We start from the raw sequence: 19,474 nt of genomic DNA, 5'->3' as shown, positions 1-19,474 counted from the left end.
TTTGAAATTAGCAGAACTATATGCCACGTATGCCTGAATTTATCTCATGTTTGACTTGAACACTTTTTGCCTTGTGTTCTTATGTAGCTGTAAGTAGATGAATTCAGTTAACTTGAGTCTTAAGAACAAGCATCAGTACGTTGCAGATAGTTCACTTTTAAATATGGAAATCAGGTTATACCAAACAGAAGATCAATAGAAGTGCCTGGGCTTGTTAATACCAGAGGGAACTGGGATAGTGACAGGTGTGAACCTAACGATGCAGTGTTTGAATCAAGCAACAGAGAATTATTTCAATGTGTGAAAAACCGGTGACAAAACTGATGCCTTTTCATTTTCGATTTACTGATGTCTACAGTGCATTTCACCTCAGTGGCTAAGATGGAGATTAAAATTCAGAAAGAGTTATCAATGAGGTTAAAAAATTGCATTTTCGTAACGAATAATGGTTTACCAGTTACTGTAATAACATTTAATGTGCTTCATTGAAAGTTAGTGCCAAAGGGAACAAGAATTTAAAAAAACCACTGAACCATACAAGCCAACCTTTAGTGTTGGGTTTAGAACAGAAGTGTCTTATTGAGGTGGTGTCTCACCAGGATTACTGTGCACTTCATGACAAGTAAGTAACAGTTCCATGTTCAACGTAGTATGAAATAACAAAGTTCATTATTGCCAGTACAGTTGTTATAGCCCTGCTGTTTTTCAGGACTCTGCCTAGTATCGGCAGAGTTTGCAAGGAGAGTTCGTAGATATTGTCAATTATTAAAAGAACCTTTTTTAAAAGTAGCACAAGCATACCTAGACTGGAATTGTAAACTGGCATTAAAGCAGTTTGTGTGAAGATTGTTAAACCACCCCCCCACCCCCCCAACCCAACCAAAAACCCACCAACCAAAAACCAACAAAACCACACCAAAAAACCGAAAACTCCTAACTCAAATACAGGATATTGTCCTCCAGAAGATCCATGCTTTTAGTGTGGAACCCTCATCTGAAATCCAGAAGAGAAGTTAGGTAGTGCTTAGCAGAGGCTTCTCATTAGAAGTGTGTCCTGTTTGCTGGTTCATGACAAGGACTGAAATGGTGCGTACGTAAGAGAACGCCCCGTTCCTCTCCTGTACTCCCTCTGCCGATTCTGTTTCTTCAGAGGTGTGGGATATCTAGGGTGTCTATAAATTTATGAATTTGGTGTCTTTTAAATCCTCACCTTTCCTTCCCTAGAAGAAGGTTAAATTTGCTGAGCTTTTTTTGGAGTGAAATAATGAAAAGCTTTTGTTATCTTTTAGCTGGAATGACAAATGCAGAGTGATACAGTTAAACTTCCAATACAGTCTAATACTTCATCATGTAGTATTGTGTACCTGAATGACTGCGCGCTTTTATGTGTGAAGTAAGTTTTCTTGAGCTGAGAACAGCATGCCATGATTTAATACTTACATCATGACTTGAGCTTAGCACAGCTTTCAGGGTAGAATTAAAAAATAATATTAATTTAAAAAATACTATCTGATACACTTTGTAAAACAAAAACAAATGTAAATTTGTAATTTCCTTATTTTGGGGACCAAAGATAATTTTAGTGTTGTACAGTATATACTTTCCAAAAATCTAAGTTAAGCATTTATTACTCTACAGAGACACTATTTACTGTTTGGTTTATAGAGAAGTGAAATAAAGTAGCTGTGAGAGACAACTAAATTTGAAACATTAAGATCATATGTTAGATACACAGTTGATATTTGCCTGCCTCCGACTTAATTTTACATGGTATATTGAAGAGGTGGTAATATTTTAAGACTGTTACCTAAACTGTAGTCAGCATAAAAAAACTCCAAAGGAATAAAATATGGTAGAAAGTTTGTTTTTTTTTTTTTAAAGTTGCTTAGAAAATTGGCATTAAATAATTAAATTGCTTCTTCCAGACAGTCTTTCTTCTAATTGCTGAGCGTATAGGGTAATTTCTTTTAGTCCTTAAGAGTTCTGTTTAGCTCCATAAAGGGACTCAAAACTTACTGTAAATAAAACTAAATTAAAGCTAAACAGTTGAACCTGGTAGAAACAGGATACTTCAAACTGTAATAGTTCTGGTTAGTTGTCTTTCATCAAACTAAGCCCTCAGATGTGCAATCTCCATGTATTTCTGCGTGTAGAAGTGATGGTAAATTTTGCAAGCTACGTACAGACATTAAAAGATTAGACAATAAGATATGATTGGAGCAACAGCAGAATAACTGTTGTAAGAATATATTTTCCCTTTAATGCTACGTGTGCTCAGTTTTATCAGCCTTAGTTCCAGTTTGTCATACGGTCCTGTAACGATGTGCGAACTGCCTACAATAGGAGTTTCTAAAACCATAATTAAGAACTGATTTGACGGTTTCATTGCTCCTTAGTAAAGTTGGTTCCTTCTTTCTCTCCACTTGTTCCTTTCATTTAGTGTATTCATGCCTGATCTGTTTTATGTTTTAATATTTAATTTTTGTTAAGCCTTCTTCATTGATCTGTGTAGTGGCTGCTTCAGTATAAGGAAGATAAGAATACTGTGTCCGACGTCCTTTCGCTTAAGTGTGGTACCTTTCCCTTTTATGATGTTTGTGCTGGATGTGCTGGGGGAAATTGTATTTTTTCCCCTAGGACTTTGGAAGCTGGCTGGTGTACTGCATGTGTTTCTGTGCCAGCTTTCTGGTGGGAGCAGCATGCTTAGAGGTTGGGAGAATTAGAAATTCATCTACCTCTGTCTTTTCTGAGAGACAAGGTACTGACTCTGTAGATTTGATGCCTATATTTCATCATGGGCTTTGTATTCAGAAGCATGGCATCAATGGGCTGTGCCTTGGAAGCAACTTCTCATCTTTTACCTATAAGATGTCTCTTACATGTGCAAATAAATCAGTATAATGTGGGGTACTTCTTCATAGGCTTTGTCACGTGTTTCACTGTGCATCTCATGGTACCATCTATAATTGTTTATCTGTTTGTATTTCACTGTTGATTCTAGAAAGAAGAGAGGGAAAATGGGGAAAGTTTCCAATCTTCCCTAAGATAATCTTATTTTGCTTCCCCCTCCCATTAATTATTATTTTACCATATGACGATTGCCCCTTCCTAACACAGCAGACTTACTGGTTCTTAAAATGCTGTGGAACGCAGCAGGAGAATTGATCTGCTGCAAGATGCATGTGGACTGTTATAAGTGAATTAACCACTAGTTTTCCATGAATTTTAAAGTCCGTAAACAAATTTGATTTATCACCTTTGTGCTATTTTGGGGATGTGCAGGCACAGCAAATGCTTATCTGATATGTGGTTTTTATTAATGCAGCCCTTCTCCCACCGCCCCTTCCTTAGTCCTTGTTCTATATTTGTTACTTTCTTGTCTTATGACAACTTTGTAAACGTTCCTACTAGTTCTCTTTTGTGAGGAAACCCCCCAAAACCGCAAAATAAGTAAGAATAATGTTTTTAGAGAATAACTTAAACAAATAAACATAACAGCAATTCAAATAGTATGGAAAATTATATCCTCTCTCCTACTCAGTTGAGATACTGAACACCTTTGTACATGAAAATCAGAGCATAAAGAACAGGTTTTACACTGAAAGCTCTGGAGCCAAACATCTTTAGCTGGTATTTAGGATAAATTAAAAGTTAGGCACAATCTGGTCATGAATTTTAGATGTGATAAAGGGTGAGAAGGAGGGAGAAACCCAAACTTGATGCATAATAATCCAGTGCTTTCAAAAAATGGTATGTGAGCATTAATCCAAATTGCAGAAGGAAAGATTGCTTCTGCACTTAATAGAGAAGGAGAGAGACACCTTGAGTCAGTAGTAAAAGTAGGTGTAAAAATGTTTCTCGGGGCAGTGTTGGCTGTATAATACAGTTGGTGAGATTCTACACCAACATTGTTAATGGTGCATCTTAAAAGCTGAGATATGTTGACAAATTGGTGTGATTATCAAGTAACTTCTGCTCAGCTGAAGTGTAGTAGTTGGTTCACAGAGACCTGCAGGGTGTAGATGCTTGCATCAGAGGGGCTCTGTGTGTCTAGAAGAAAGGACAGTTTCAGACTAATTTCTGCTCAGTCCCACTGAAATGAGTAAAGCTGTCATGTAGCATTTCTGAAAATTGGGTACTTAGTTCTTGTTATTAATAGCATAAAATAATGGATTGTTTGGAGGGCCAACAAGGCTCGAAAAGACTGTGCAGATGGAGATGCTGTGTGTATGAATTTTAATGGCAACAGAAGTAAGAACTTAAAATGAAACTGAAATAGGTACAAAAACCAGCAGAATGCTTGGAAAATACTTTATAGAAATTATGCCATATGCCTCTCTTTATTCTAACAGAGGGAGTTGTTGAGATATGAATTTATACAAATATTCAGGAAATCTCTGAATGCCACTTCAGAGTTTTTCCTGGTATATTGTTTTTCCTGTTAGCCACTTGGCCACCTGGATAGATCTGTTTGACAATGTCGGAGTGGTGCTGTCCAACCTGAAAGGGTTCCTTTGTTGTTTTGGTCTTATTTTTGTGTTGTCTTTTTAAATCTGTCAATTTAAGCATTTGTATTCTAAAAGTAATCTTTAAAAAATCTGCTTACACTGTGATTTATGATAGCCTTTAATTTAGAGTATACAACACAATCAGATTTTCTTTTGGGATATGCAGCTTTCTAAAGTGTTCTTATGTACGCCCAGAAATGAAAGTTGTCTATTTATCATGAAAATGTGATTAAAGTTACCTATTCAGAATCCCAGTGCAACTCTTTCAGATGTGCTGGATGGATGAGTTAGAGAAATTGCCTTTTAATCTCTATGGGTTGATAAATATTTTTTTATAACTAGCCACAGATATTCCTTTTTAAATTATACTTGGCAAACAGAAGATATTTAATTTTATATACAATAGACATAGTTACCTTGATTGACATATTTATAGCATAGAGCTTTGTGTTTACTATGAAGGTTTTATCTGTATACCATGGACTTCATGGGTAAAATTTTAAAAAGCCAGTTAGCATATATGGAAGGATATGGAAACTTATCTTCATGAATTCAGAATGAAGACTTAGGAGCATTTCAAAAAGCAATAGCCAGATCATATTAATGGAATATCTGGGTTTTTTCTTATTTTTTGATTGGGGCTGGTCCCTACAGCTATTTTAATAACATCTGGATGTGAGTAACAGAATGGAATATGACCATCTGCCTCTTCTGACTGTCACGGACTGTTGTGTAGAATATGGGAAATTTCAGGGTATTGTATTTGTTTTGCTTTGGACAAATGTCTCAATAGACATTTAATTAAAACTTTCATGTGTTTGAAAGAAAATACCCTCTCTTAACTAGGCTGATTTATCACTTTTGGTAACCTTTTAGTCCCAAAAGTATTGTTGTCTAAATATTTTTAGTAATGTTACATTTATCCTGATGTCTGCAGGTTAAAGTGGTTCTGGCTAGCACCCGTTTATTGCAAGAATTGCTACCTTCATTTTTCTACTGTTTGTACCTTAATCTTGAATATTTACTGGTTTCTACTTGTTGGATATTGTGGAGGGAGAGGGTATTTTAGCACTACAGTTCATCCAGCTTTAACTCATGCATCGCAGTTCTGGAGTAAGAAAATATTTTGATTTATATATCGTGGCCAATTTATTACATTTTTAAATAATTTCTATACTTAAGACACATCGTTTATGACATAATATAACAAATGACTTAGCTAATCATTATATCTGTCTAGACTTACTCTTCTGTGTTAGGGTCATTTGGAAACTATTTGTATATGTTGAAGTTTGTAAGGGTTCAGGAACCCACAATAAAATAATAAAGTATGTATTTATTTCTCATTATAATGCTCAATTTTGATTTGAAAGTTGACACTGTGTACGTCTTTTCACAGAATTGTAAACAAATAACCGAAAAACTGCTTCACCTAGTGTGCCTTCCATGTGTGGCATAAACACTTGTCATTCACAAAAATAGAGATGTAAATTTATTAAACCAGTAAACACTATTTTTGTAATGTCAGTCACTAATGCATCTCTGGCTTCATTGTGTTTTGTTTCCACTAATACCAGTTTATGGGTATTGTAGTCATGGCTTTCCCTTTGTGCACTAAAACAGTAAATCTGATATCATGGTGAATCAAAAGATTGTATCACTTTTGCTCTGCTCTGCCTTCAGCTGCTACCTGAAAGATGGAGATAAAGCAGATCGCTGATGTGAGCTAGAAGGTACTCCAAATTTCTTTACTGCTCAGTGTGGGATATCTCTATCCTCAGTGTTGATTCTGGGTTCTCTAGAAAAACATAGCAGGCGTAATCTAAACATTCTGATTCTAGCTCAGAATTTATCATGTATTTATGATGTATGTCTGAGGAAGGAGCACCCAGGCCTGACTGACTTTATCCCTCGGGGATATAGGTCCTATACTGACAGATTTGTAATCGTGAACAGCTCAGAAGCATTAGTTGAAATAGTGGGTTTGAATTCCATCTCGGGCTGAGCAAAGGGGATGCAATTTTCCTTTTATCATATGAGCACAAGTCTGCTGTGTAATACCCTTGGTATTTTGCTTTTGAAGTAAGAAAAATTGTAATGTTTTGCCAAGGAAAATCTTAACGCACGCTCTGTGTGTGCATGCAGAACCTGACTGTTGTCCTCACTCAGGCAAAATTCCCCATTGACTTAGGGGACTGCAGATCAGGTACCATTTGTCACCAAATCTTGATCAAGGATTTGAAGAATATCACAAGTTAGCAGACATTCATATAGAGACAATGTACAGCCTTGAAGCAATTTCACATTATTTTGGTAAGTGTTCTTGAAGTTCTCAACTGGCACACGAGGCCAGCTGATAAGATAGACGCTTTCTGTAGTGGTACCTACCAGCTGTGATCAGCTGTAACTTGTGTGTCAGTGTAGCATCTTCCAGCTCTGTATGTGAAAGTTGTGCTTTTAATGCTTGACCAGTTTCAAAGGCAAGGTAACTCTACAAGAAAACGTAACCTCCAACTTGTTTTAACACCAGTAATGATTTTTCAGTATGTTGTGTGCTTCTTTCTTGTTGGTTTTTATGCAAAAAAAACCCCAAAAAACAACAAACCCCCAAAACCACAGACACAAGCTGAAGAATTGTAATGTCTTGCAATACAGAAAGCAGTCTTGTTTTAAAATGCATACTGTTATAGCATAATTTAAATCGGGTATTTATCAGTTTTAAATGTCATTTTGCTTTTCCAGTCTTTTGTATATGGGCACAATGCTTCTTGTAATTTTTTTTTTTTTTTACTTAGTTGTCTTTCTGTCTTTTTTTCTTTCTGATATTTGAAGATTTGAGCTCTATGGATTTTCATGGTACTCTTCTGATCATGTCTTCATAGTGGTAAAAGTCTGTATTTTTGTATGTAGGGGGAAAATGGTAGTTTTCTAACACTTATCTTGATCAATATAGTATGAAATCATTTGTGAAGGACTTCCTGTTTAATAAATGGACATATTAAAGTACAAAAACATTGTCTTCATCTGTAAAGGCAACATATAAACTCAGTATACAAGTGTTGTGGTTGATCAGTTGATAATCCAGTAAATGCAGTTGCTAAATGCAATTCCTATGCAAGATAATGGCAGAGGGGTTAAACATCAAACAAAGCAACCCTGGCTGAGGTTTTTTTTACTGTCTCTGACAAGACAGACTTCATAAATGCAGGAGTTAATGGAAAACCATGTATCAGCGGTCCGTGATGAGAGGTTATATGTAGCAGAAAGCACATGGAACTGCTTTATTGCTAAAGTGGTTGTGGTGGGACTGTTCTTGTGGGGGTTTCTCCATCTGTTATGCTGTAATGGGCCAAAATGCTGTATCTTGTGGTTTGCAGCATTGCATTCTGGACTGAAAAGGAATTTTGGAGCTGAAAGGCTGGAGTTGAGTGGGTCATGCTCTGCTGTAGGTTGCAAGTCCTGCCTTGATGCAGTTGGTATATTTGGTATCCATGTGCTTTAGGTGCAAGGGGAAAGTGCTGAGTTAATAAGGGTAAGAACTGAGGAAACAGAGATAGTTGAATGAGTGTTGTGGAAAGACTTGGATATGGATGATGCTCTTAAAACACTGCTTAGGGATAACATGTGTGGGGAGGTGAACAATGGTGGTGGTACCATGGAGCTTCTACAGAAGGATTCACTAAGGAGAGGCATGTACGTGTACAAATTTTTGTGCTAGAAGGTGGGCCAGTTCCCTTTACCTACGTGGGGTTGTGAGCAGCAGTAAATTCTAATCTGTTGTGGTGTTGCATTCATTGGACCTGCTCAGGGATCAGGCCTTAAGGAAATTGATACTCTTTTAGAAAACAAAGAGTTAGAGTGCTGGACTGAGTGCTGTGTGGCTGCTGATGCTGTTATCCATGGTGTTCCTTGGTCAAGAGAAGCTTCGTCAGCTGTTGAATTTAAGAAAAAAGTTTATTCTGTCTAACTTTTAAATACTCAATCTTTCTTCAGTCTCTTGGGAAGACTATAATTGATTTCTTATTTGATAGATCAGGCTAACAAAAAGCGATGGACAGCATCACAAATATATAAAATAAAAGCACAGGTATTGCTTGGCCAAAATTAACATTGGAATCACTGTTTTCTTTTTCAAGGAAATAGATTGAAAAAATGATTTTTTAAAATACAGTTACATTTTCTGGGTAGCATTGTTTTACCTTCTGACCTAGAAGTTTTGCAAAACATTAAAGAGTACTGTGAATTCTTCTACTAAAAAGGTGTCTTGGGTATCTTGTAACAAGATTCACGTTCTCAATACTTATCTACATCTTCTGCTTTCTTGATTTATTCTCTCTCTTTCTCTATGCTCAGAAAAGGTTTAGAGGATGGGTAGTTGGAGCTTCTTCATGCATTTGTAAAAATACGAGATATGTATCTTGCATTTGCTCTTTGGGGGCAGTTTGTATCCTGGGCTTTGGAATGAAGCCACTTCATTTTATTATTTTTAATCTCTCAGAAGGCTGGTTACAAGCTGCATGCTATGCGGTTTAGCTCAGCCTAGTAAGTGGCATGTCTGTTTTCTCATTTATTTATGCATTTTAGAAGTACAGGTGACAGGAACATGCACTGTTAGTGTTTGGTTACAAGTTACATGCTCACTTAATGATACAGGCTGCTGGTGTCCTAGCAGGGGAAGATGCAGCTATAAAATTCAGGCTCAGAAATTTCCACAATGAACACTTACCAGAAGCATAATGAATTAAAAACATCTGCTTGCTATGCAGAGCATTAAATTGTCTTCTGCTTTCCAGCACACTGGGCTGGTGGAAGCATTCTTCTCAAATACCACATAGGCTGAGATACATTTCCAACTAACAAAGTAATTTCTAAGATACTAAGTGAAAAGTGGTGTAAGACTTGCAGAACTTTGAACAGTATCAGGTGAAAAGCAAAAATAAGTGGAATAATGGACAGTGTTAAAAGGACAGTTGAGCCTCTTATTTCAGTGAGAGTCTAAAAAAGGCTGCGTGGAAAGGTCTTTTGAATTCCTTAACATCACCTGTCCAGAATCACTGCACGAGACTGAAGAAATCTTCCACAGCGAAGTATAAAAGCTTTTTGATAGGAGGGAGAGTGACCTTCAGACAGGGCAAGAGCTGTATGAAGTCATTCATCTGTCATACCAGCCGATCGTTTTTCCTTCCTGTTAGTGGCTTTGATTCACAGTGTTGATATCATAACACTTCTTGCATTGTTTCTACCTAGATTTGTTCCACACACACTATTGGAAACTCATCACTCCCTCAGGTTTGTCTCCTGCTGAGTGCTGTTCAACAAGCACAGGAATTCAAACTGGAAATAGCTGCACTCTAGTTGTAATGAAGGTATATTGGCCTGGATGGGTTTTGGATACGGCTCCTGTTTGGAACAACAATGTACTGTGATTGAATAGAGATGTTTGATTATGACCCCGCTGGTACACCGAAATAAGAACTTCAATAAGGCCTCTGTGCTGCAGGTGTAACATTATGCTTGTGTTGCAAATCCTGAATTGCAGAGAAACCATTGCTCCCACTATTTCATCTTTTCAGTTGAGGAAAAACAAGCAAGCAAACAAAAAGAGACAAAAAAACCAAGCAGACTTTTCCTCTGTCCTACACCAGATTCTGAGCTTAGTGCATATTGCTGGCAGGAGAAAAGACTAAGTCAGGCCCTTCCCCCCAAAAAAATCACAATTGGCTTTAAAGTAATTATTTTTAAGTAAATTCTCTTTTCTGTAATTATATTAATAAAATACAGAAGTGTTTTTTAATTTTTATTTCAATCATGGGAACAGATATTTTTAAATAATTTGGCTGGAATCTTGCACAGGTGCTTGACCCTGGGAGCAAACTGCTTAGAAATAAATGAAATCAAATGCTTTAATGCTAATAACAAAATTCTCTGGACGGGCAATTCATTGCATGCCTGCAGAAGTAGTCCTGAAGCAACTAATTTTGTTTGACTCTTCTGTTGATTTTAGGAGTATTCCAATGTGAAAAAAATTACTAGAAAACCTTAGCAGATTGCAGGTTCTAACATGTCTGTGAAGGGTAAACCCAAAGGGGATTGTTGTTTACAGTGTTATTAGTTGCCAAGTAAGCGTACTGTATCTCGATGTCTACTAAATATGCTAAAGCTAAATCTTGGTTAAATTCTTTCATGTTTATGTGCTGAAAATTAAGTTTCTCCTCACAAGAGGAGAGTGCTGGCTCTGTGCTATTGTCATCTCCCCAGCACACAGCGTCCTTCCTTCCTGATGGAGTGTTTGAAACACCATTACTCTCGCTGGTCAGAGGCAAGGCACTCAAACCAGGCCTTAACATTTAAGTAAAGACACCCAACACTTTTATTAAAAGAGGTTTAATCCAGCATGGTTTCTAAATATTAACCATGGACTAGTTTCCAGCTGTGACATGCAGTACAATTTTTAATTAAAAAAAAAAAGAGAAATACAAAACAATTGAATATAAAAATGAGCCCAGGTCCCCTGACGTCACAGTGTGTGCCAGTAAAATATGTCAACAGAAAAGAAAGAAACATGGAATTTCATATCAGAAAAGGTCCAAAGAGCTCTTTCTCATAAAAGCAAAGATTATTTGTCACATTTGGAAGCAACCATTTGTTTTGCTTTTGTTCAGTGGTCTGGAAACAGGAGATGTAAGAGCTGCCTGTAAGACAACTCTGAATCTGGCCAGCACCTTCCCAAGCACCTGCTCGCTGTTAGGTACCGCGTTCTGCCCGTCAGCAGCCAGCTGCTAGCAGGGAATTGGAACCCAAGCAGTAATTTCGTTCCAAGGGAAATCTGCTTTTATTGTTTTATCCCTGTTTTTACTTTACTCTGTTAGTACCATCTGCGCTCATTTTAATTCTTTTTGTTAAGGCCACCTGTTCTGCTACTAAATTATTTTTGAAAATGTATACAGGTTTCTTTGAAGTAGACCTAATCTATATAGCCATACTTTTTTCCCAAGCAGTATGCGTTTATAGGTGGACACAAATATTTCAAGGTAGGCTGTGTGACCCATGAAAACACCTTCTTGTAAATTCAGAAGGCTTTTACCCCAGAATAAAGACCATGAGATAAATTGTGTCCTTCCACGGGGGGAAAAAACCCAAACCAAACACATATGCCCTCCTCAAAAACGGGTCTGGGAAAATGAATTTCATTGCAGGCACTCTTTAGTTTGGAGGTTGGGTTTTTTTGCCTTTCACAGTGGGAAGGATGTATTGCCCTCCTGGGGCCCAGGTATCCTGAGTTTTACAGGAACAGTTGTCTGTTTTGCGAACCCAGCAGACTACATCCAGTGCTACCTCTCATGGGAGGGCCAGTACTTGCAAAACAGAGCATGAGACCAGGCAGTGACGTCTTGCACACAAATATTTGCAGGCTTCGATAGGCAGATAATGTTGGATGGCATTTGGCAAGCCCTTCCTTACCGGTATGTGCAAACACACACAAGGGCCTCCATGCAAATGGTAGGAAGGGGCCAGTAAGACAATGCCTCATCTGTTCTACCTCCTATCTGTGGTGAATCTGTAGAAAATGGGACATGACCCCATTCAAGCAGCTTAAAAAAGTGATATTGAATGTCTGATGAGCCAGCTTTTCTGCGGCACAATTATACTTTGAGGTTTGTTTTTGCTGCAGATTTCCAGTTGTCACTTTTTCTTGTCACAGACAGGCAGTAGATACAAATGTTTTGAAACCAACATGATAACTATAATCTATGCCTTCAGTGCTTGATAGTGGAATATTCAGACTTCAGATAAAGAAATACTGTTAGTTAATCAAGAAAACTACAAATAAAGTAGAGGCATTCTCAGCCTCTCTTCTTTGGCACAGCAAGAAGTATAAAAGCTGTAAATGTTAAAGGTTTGGAATTAAGAAAGCATATTAAAAGCTCCGCTTATATTTTTAAGATACTCTGTTTGTGTTTACTCAGTACGTTGTAGTGCTGAGTGAGGAAGGGCGGCGGAGAATTGAGATGTGTTGTTTGGATAGAGATGTCTGTGTCAGGTTGAACTACTGTAAAATCCGTAGTTCTGAAGGAGTGTCTAATGGCATTGGGAATAATCTGCTTTTCCACATCACTGCCCTGTCTGTGCTTTGGTGATTCCATAAACAGTGAGGTGGAAAGAGGATACGGAGGCTGAGATAAAGGAGTTATTTCAATTGGCAGTGCATTCAGCGAAGAGGAAAGCGCTTGATCTTCCCTTCACACTTGGTTGGTGTTTGGTTCTTTAGTCGGAGTCGGAATCTGAGTCCTCATCTGAAATTTAAAACAAGGAACAATAGTGAAAATGAAAACTGGAAATGTCTGTGTCAGCTTTAGCTCTTGCTAGATACACTGCTCTACGGCAGGTCTATTTCAAAGGACGTGGCATATTTAGGAAAAGGCTTATAAAATGACAGTTCTAACACGATGGACCTTTAAATGGTGTTTCAAAGGACTTGAGAAACGCTGCTAAGAGGCACTTAGACCACTCATACATGCATAACAGTTCAAATGAAAGAAGTTGCAGAGATACTATTAGTATGAGCACCAAAAGGAAGTCTGCTGAAAGCATGCTTCCTGCACTAGAGCACTGCTGTTTGCTGTGGGTCATGGTTACGCACTGCCAGTTAAACGTCTCTGAAAACCAGAAGCTTTAAGACATTAAGAAATCCTGATAGGCCTACAGAGGTACATCTTGCCCAGGGTTGAGACTCGGCTTGCACGGAAGCAAGGGATTTCTGGCCTCCGCTGTCGAGAGCCCCAGCGTGAACATGAGGTCGGTGCTGGAGGAGCAGTGCTGCAGGGCAGAGCCTTTCTTGGGTGGGCAAATCATCAACACAAAGCTGCGTGACTGCGTATTGGTAAGTTTATGCATTTCTCCATCTCCAGGGAAATGAGATCTAATCTTTAGCCTATTTTTGGACCCTTGTCACTTGATCTTCTTCTTGAGGTCAGTTCAGTTTGTGGGGTTAAACAGTTTTTAGTCAGTCTATTTCCTGTGATCTGTGCCTTTAATTCTTCTTTTCTTTGTCTCTGGCCTAAAGCTTGGAAAACAGTCTACTAAAATACCTAGAAAAGACTATTAGCATTACTATATATCTACAATTCTGTACATCTTGGGTATTTGTTTTTGAGGGTTTTTGTGGATTTTGATTTTGTGTGGGGTGTTTTTTGGGGTTTGGGGATTTGTTAAAGTGTGGAGTAATCTTTTTCATCTGTGTAGGTGCAATGAGTCGTGTCACAGGGGCATGATGCCTGATTTACACTCCTGGGTACTGCAAAATAGCTACCTGTGTCCTGATGTGACTTGAAATGGGTTTGAAATCCCAACAGCAGGTCCCTCTTTTTATGTTTGTCTAAGTGGATCTGTCTGATTTGAGGTAGACTATACCTCCTATATTAGAAAGAAATTTTATAACAATCTTGTTAATTTTATGCTGTGTGGATCTTGGATTTCAAGGCCATTTGCCCACAGAATGAGGTAATCATGATAGAGAGAAAAGTGCTATTGGACATAAAAGACTGTGGACTAATGGAATCAAAAAAAGGTAGATGTTTGTTTATTTTTAAAGTAAGACATCTTGATGGGAGGAAAAGTCTGCTGCACAATGATTTCTATAATTGGATTTGAGGCCTTTCAAAGTTAGATGGCCCCAAACTCTGAGAAACTTCACATTGCTGGCTTGCTGGTTATCTCTATAAACCACTGAAATTCCAGTTGTATTTTAAGACTCAGCAGCTTAATAATTCAGCATAGTTGTGGCTTACAAAACCAAGATAGCCAAGAATAGAAACTGTTATTACTAAGTGAGTGCTCTTGATCCCCTGGAAAAGGTGAAATGGAGAAGAAAATCTCACGTTACATGCTCGGATAACTAAACCAGGGAGTTTTACCTACCTTCTGACTTGCGCCTTTCAGGGGAATCAGAACTGCCTTGCTTGAGAAAAGTAACCAGGTCATTGAAGGTTATGTAGAAATCAGTGGCAAACACTATTGTGGCTATAAATCCAAACACCTAAAATGGCAAAATAATACTCTTTAACAACAGTTCACATCCATCAATGACAAAACAAAACAAGCCTAACTGACACAAGAAAAGTTCTTAAAGAAAACTTGGGCTTGGGCTAATGTGGGAGCCTGAGTAGGGATCCCTGCAGTTGCTCTGTCAGACGTGTCCTTAGCCCTTCCCCAGGCTACATCCCTCTCTGGCTCTGGGCAGTTCTGAGCATCAGTGTTAGGGCCCCTGTGCCAGGAGCTACAGGAGAATGTAACCTGCACCTCCACCATCCCAGGGCATCTCTTTGTCACCAAGAAATCACCTCAGTGTCTCTGGAAATATTTTTTACTGGTTTGCAAGGAGGCTTGTCTATTGCAGAGTGAACTAGATCGAGATAAAATGATTCTGGAGTTACCTAGGTAGTGTCAGAGCAGCAGCAGTGTGGCAAGAATGGGCTGGCTGTCAATCTGAGAAGCTAGGGTAAATGCTATCTTGCATTGCTCCACATCTAAACCAAGTAACAGAGATTAAAACAAGATCCTTGTTTTGAAATTGTGTGTGACTTGGGATGGTTTGGTAAGAGTTGCTGGCTAACACTACTGGGTATTGTTCTTCCCTATCTTTTAAAATTATTATGCAGATTTTATTTATGTTCCATACATTATTGATGCTTACAGTCAAGTTGCAGATGGAGAGACTGTATCGTATTTCTGAACACAAAATGCTGATGATGAAGGCTCTCTCCTGGGCAGTCCATATACTGGAGGGTAAAATTACACTGCTCTTGTTTCAAGTCATCCAAGTAAAATTAAACAGTAGAGGCAGGAGGTTGACATTACTTAATTTAGACTGTTCTTAGTAGTTACAGGTTTTATATTTTTTTTTAATTATTATTATTACTCCCTCAATTCAAGGATCTTGATGTTCTTTGCAAGAACAGAGAAATTTATCTTCACTGTACAGCTGATGAAACTAAAAAGAATAGGTGCCTTCCCTAAGTAGTGCAGTCAACACTGAGCACCACTGGTAGGATGAAAAAAACTATTCATTGATTCAAAACCTGTTTTTCTAAATAACCAACAATTTCTTCCTTGCATTAGGCAAACCAAATTATCAGTTAGTTAATTGAAGAAACTTCTACTACTTGTAATAGGGTCAAAATTGAATTGTTTCTAAAGTACATCCATATGCAGTTCCCCAAAATACTTAAGTGGAAAGCTCATGTCTACTTACTCCTGCTGCTTTAGATGCTCCGTCATTGTATTTTGAGACAGCAGCGATTGAAATGGCAAAGTAAATAATGGCAGCAGTGACACACCGCAAGAAATCCTGTAAAATAAGCAATGTTGCATTCCCAGACTAGTCAGATGAGATTCCAACATACAAACTCCTCTAAAAATTATTTCAGAAAAGACCATTAAAAAACTCTGTTGTTCTGTCAGTGGACTCGCCTGATGCTGGAGTGTGACTACAGCCTGGTATTTTGTAGCGGATGAATTATTCATCTGGGAAATATTTTTAAATGAGATGACCGGAGTTTTGGCATAAGCTTCTGCTCTTACAGATGTTGGTATAAATCCTATTTTTAACATGTCAGGCAGACCTTTCTTCAGGCTGAGAAGGGCTGTCTTTCTGTGATGTTTAACTGTGCGCAGCAAGAGGTCTAATGGAAGAATCATTTGAATTGCCTTCAAAAGTCTCATCTTCAAGCAGAACTCCTGTGGTACCAAAGGCTCTGGAGGAGCACAGCAGTTCCCATGGGGAACAGGCGTGTGCTTGTTTCTATATAAAAGTAGGCCTGTCTGTAGGAGCTCCTCATTTAGGAACTAAATACTTCTAGTGTTTGAACTATGATTTCTACTTAGTATGCACACCTGTAACTCCGACAGCTACCTTGAAGTGATTGCACCCGTTGCTGTCATCGACAGGGTGCTTCTGTGGCTGAGACTGTCGCTCCGCAGGGCAGGGGCTGCCCTGTCATACAGGCAGTGATGTGCTGGAGCAGCAGTGTCTCTGAACTGTGCGTTACATAAAGAGATGTGATTCCCAGGGCATGTGGAAATCATGGGAGCTGGAATAATGGTATCTTGACCTCTGTACACAAGTACGTCTTCTGCCTTTTTCAGAACAGATGGATCAATAAGATACTGTCTCAAAACACAAATCCTACAGAAAAATTTACCCTTCTGAAGTCAGGATGAGGTCAGTTATCTACATTCTGTGACTGGAGTGTATTATGGTAATGGAGATAATGGACATACAAGTGCTTTTTTTGTCTTAGTTCTGGAATCAGATGGATATAGAAAATGGGAAAATGATGGAATAGAAATGGGAAAACGATGGAACTGAGATGACCATCTGAAAACCATACATACTGTCATAGTCAGAGTCATTGCAATTGTTTTATCCACCAATAGCCTTGCTCATGTTATTTTTATACACTGAGAGCTCTAATTCAAATCTCACTTTGACGAATTACTGCTAGACTGTACCAGAAGAGAATCCAGATAGACTGGATTAACATTAAAAAAAAAAAAATAATTACTGCTCCCTTTCCAATGTATGTTTGAAGCAACAGAGACATCCAGTGGCCAGTGTGCACTCATCATGTGCAACTGGGAACATGAAAACTCCCCGATGAATAGCCAGTGGTTTCCTTTGTGTGAATGAGCATCTGCTGGCAAGCGTTGTAGGGCTTCCCCCCTTAATAAAAGCAGTTGTCAGTTTGTTTGCCTGTGAGTATGACTCTGCATCCCAACAGCACTTACCTGAGAATTTTAAAACACTTCAGTAAAATATATGCATTACTATATAGCATGCCTGAGTTTCCCCATTTGTAATATCAAGGAGACCCCAGCAGTGGTCAGACTTCGGCTGATGTTGCCTGCTTTTCAATGTCCAGCCCTAGGACATTTGCTTGGAATCAGGCATAAACTCTGTGCTTTAATAAAACCGTGCTTTGTGTCAGCACCAAGAAAGCTACAGCATGTAGAATAGCATCGTTTAAAGAATGCTCTGGGACCTTCTGAATGAGAGGCAATATGGACAGGTTTCTGTTAAGGAGGTGAAGTTGTTAACAGGCTAAACTCCCTTATAGTCCCTTTTACTCATGTTACACTGTACAATTAAATCTGTGTGTTTATATTGCACATGTCACTTACCGACAGAGGCCAGTAGAGTCCTTTGAACTTCTCATTAAGTTTGGAGGCATAGGCAAAAAAAAGGAACAGTGCCAGCATAAACTCTAGGAGCGGTGCCATCATGAAAGAGGCAGCTAGAGATGCAATATAGCAGATAAAGGTGATAAATGACAGCACCTAGAGTAAAGGGAAAACACCAGTTACACACATGGAACGGCAGAGCCTCAGGCAGCCCAGCAACTCTGAAGCGTGATTCTCCCTGCGTACTTCTGTCAGCGCTGCTGGTGATGGCATATCTTACTTCCTACTTGGTTTTTTCTTGAGCCAAATGCATTTTCTTGTTTAGCATGGAATAAATCTAAAATAATAGTGTTTATTTCAATGCGTGTGAAATCAACTTTCCAGACAGCTCCACGGATTTGCACCTCTCCCAGTCAGTAATTTGCTCTGGATTGTAAACAGTTCTGATGACATAATTCTGAAAATAGAGTGGGACATTGCCAAACAAATAGAGCTTTAAGCTTTCAACTGTGACAGTTCTTATTTGAAATCCAAATCACTGCTCAGATAGCCCAAAGTACCTCAGCATGTATAATCTTCTTAGAGTTGAAAGGAAAAAGTCTGCTGTTGATGGATAGAAAAGAGCTGAGAATTAATTATTCTGTGATTTCTGGAAGTCTCTGATTCTAATTTTACAGTGTAGGCAGCTGTTCTAGAGAGTAATAGGATAGATAACATCCATAGATGTTTCATCTCCATGATGTTTCCTAACTCTACAAAATAATAAAAATGGCATTTGTTTTCCCATTCAATTAAAATACCTTTAGAATATAGTTTATGGCTCAAAATAGAAAGTTTCACAATGGGAGAACAGCTAAAGAAAATGCATTTTCATCTAAACCAGACAGTGCCAAAGGGTGGTGCTGCGCTTCTGGACTTTCAGCTGCTGTATCTGTATGTGGAAGTGGGAGGTGAGGGAACTGTGGAGAAACGGTAAAATTTTCAAACGATGTACTGGGAGTTGGTCATCTCTAAGAAGAGGCTCCAGCCCTACTGCCCTACTACCTTGCATGGTAACTGCTTGCTGTTTTCATCAAATTAGCTTAAAATAAGAAAAGCAGCTAGCATACTGGATAAAACATTTTCTGCAAGTGTGAGTATTACTGAGCTAGTTCACACCTGAGCTGCTCTGTTCTTGGAGACAAATCTCTGCCTTAGCAATACTCAGAGATGCTTTTGGTCAACACAGCAGTAGGTGCTGTTTGAGCATTAGAATACAAGGAGTTTTTGAACTTATAAATTAGGACACTGACATTCTCACTCATATAATCCTGAAAATAGATGCACTATTTCGTGAGCATTAGAATACAAGGAGTTTTTGAACTTCTAAATTAGGACACTGACATTCTCATATAATCCTGAAAATAGGTGCACTATTTCAGCCCAGATGGCATGTCAGTAGGCACATGTGGCTTCCTAAATGTTTGGACTGTGATGATCAATGCATTTGCCTCATTAAATTTCAGATCTGTGGATTTCTTTGCTTGCCTGTCTGTTCCTGGGAACCACTTGTACTTCAAAAAAAATCATTATTACACTTGAAAGATAAGGCTCCTATAATTAATTATTAATTAATAACTGCTCCTACGAGACATCAGTCAACTCTCAAATACATTTCAAAAGAGCCCATTTAGGTTTAGGGGGCAACTAAGCAGTTCAATCCTACTGAAATAATTCCTTAATTTAATTCATTAACAAGCCTTTATAGTAAGCCAGTTTTTTGGGGGGAAAGCAGTCAGATCTTGACC

At 38.4% G+C, this 19,474-nt stretch overlaps 1 protein-coding gene across 1 annotated transcript; it reads right to left on the bottom strand.

The window, feature by feature from the left end:
* Positions 1-12,773: 12,773 nt before the first annotated feature.
* On the bottom strand, positions 12,774-17,843 carry CMTM3 (CKLF like MARVEL transmembrane domain containing 3; the record flags this gene model as incomplete). Its single annotated transcript, XM_010171744.1, has 4 exons — positions 12,774-12,802; positions 14,427-14,544; positions 15,760-15,855; positions 17,688-17,843. Coding segments are annotated over 4 exons (399 nt in total), but the record flags the coding sequence as incomplete, so codon positions are not given.
* Between the last annotated feature and the right edge of the window lie 1,631 nt (positions 17,844-19,474).

This window comes from Antrostomus carolinensis, unplaced genomic scaffold (genome assembly GCF_000700745.2).
Source record: "Antrostomus carolinensis isolate BGI_N321 unplaced genomic scaffold, ASM70074v2 scaffold21067, whole genome shotgun sequence".
In the NCBI taxonomy this organism is placed as follows: Eukaryota; Metazoa; Chordata; class Aves; order Caprimulgiformes; family Caprimulgidae; genus Antrostomus; species Antrostomus carolinensis.
Note: the sequence above shows the minus strand (reverse complement) of the source record. Positions and strands in the feature narration are given on the sequence as shown.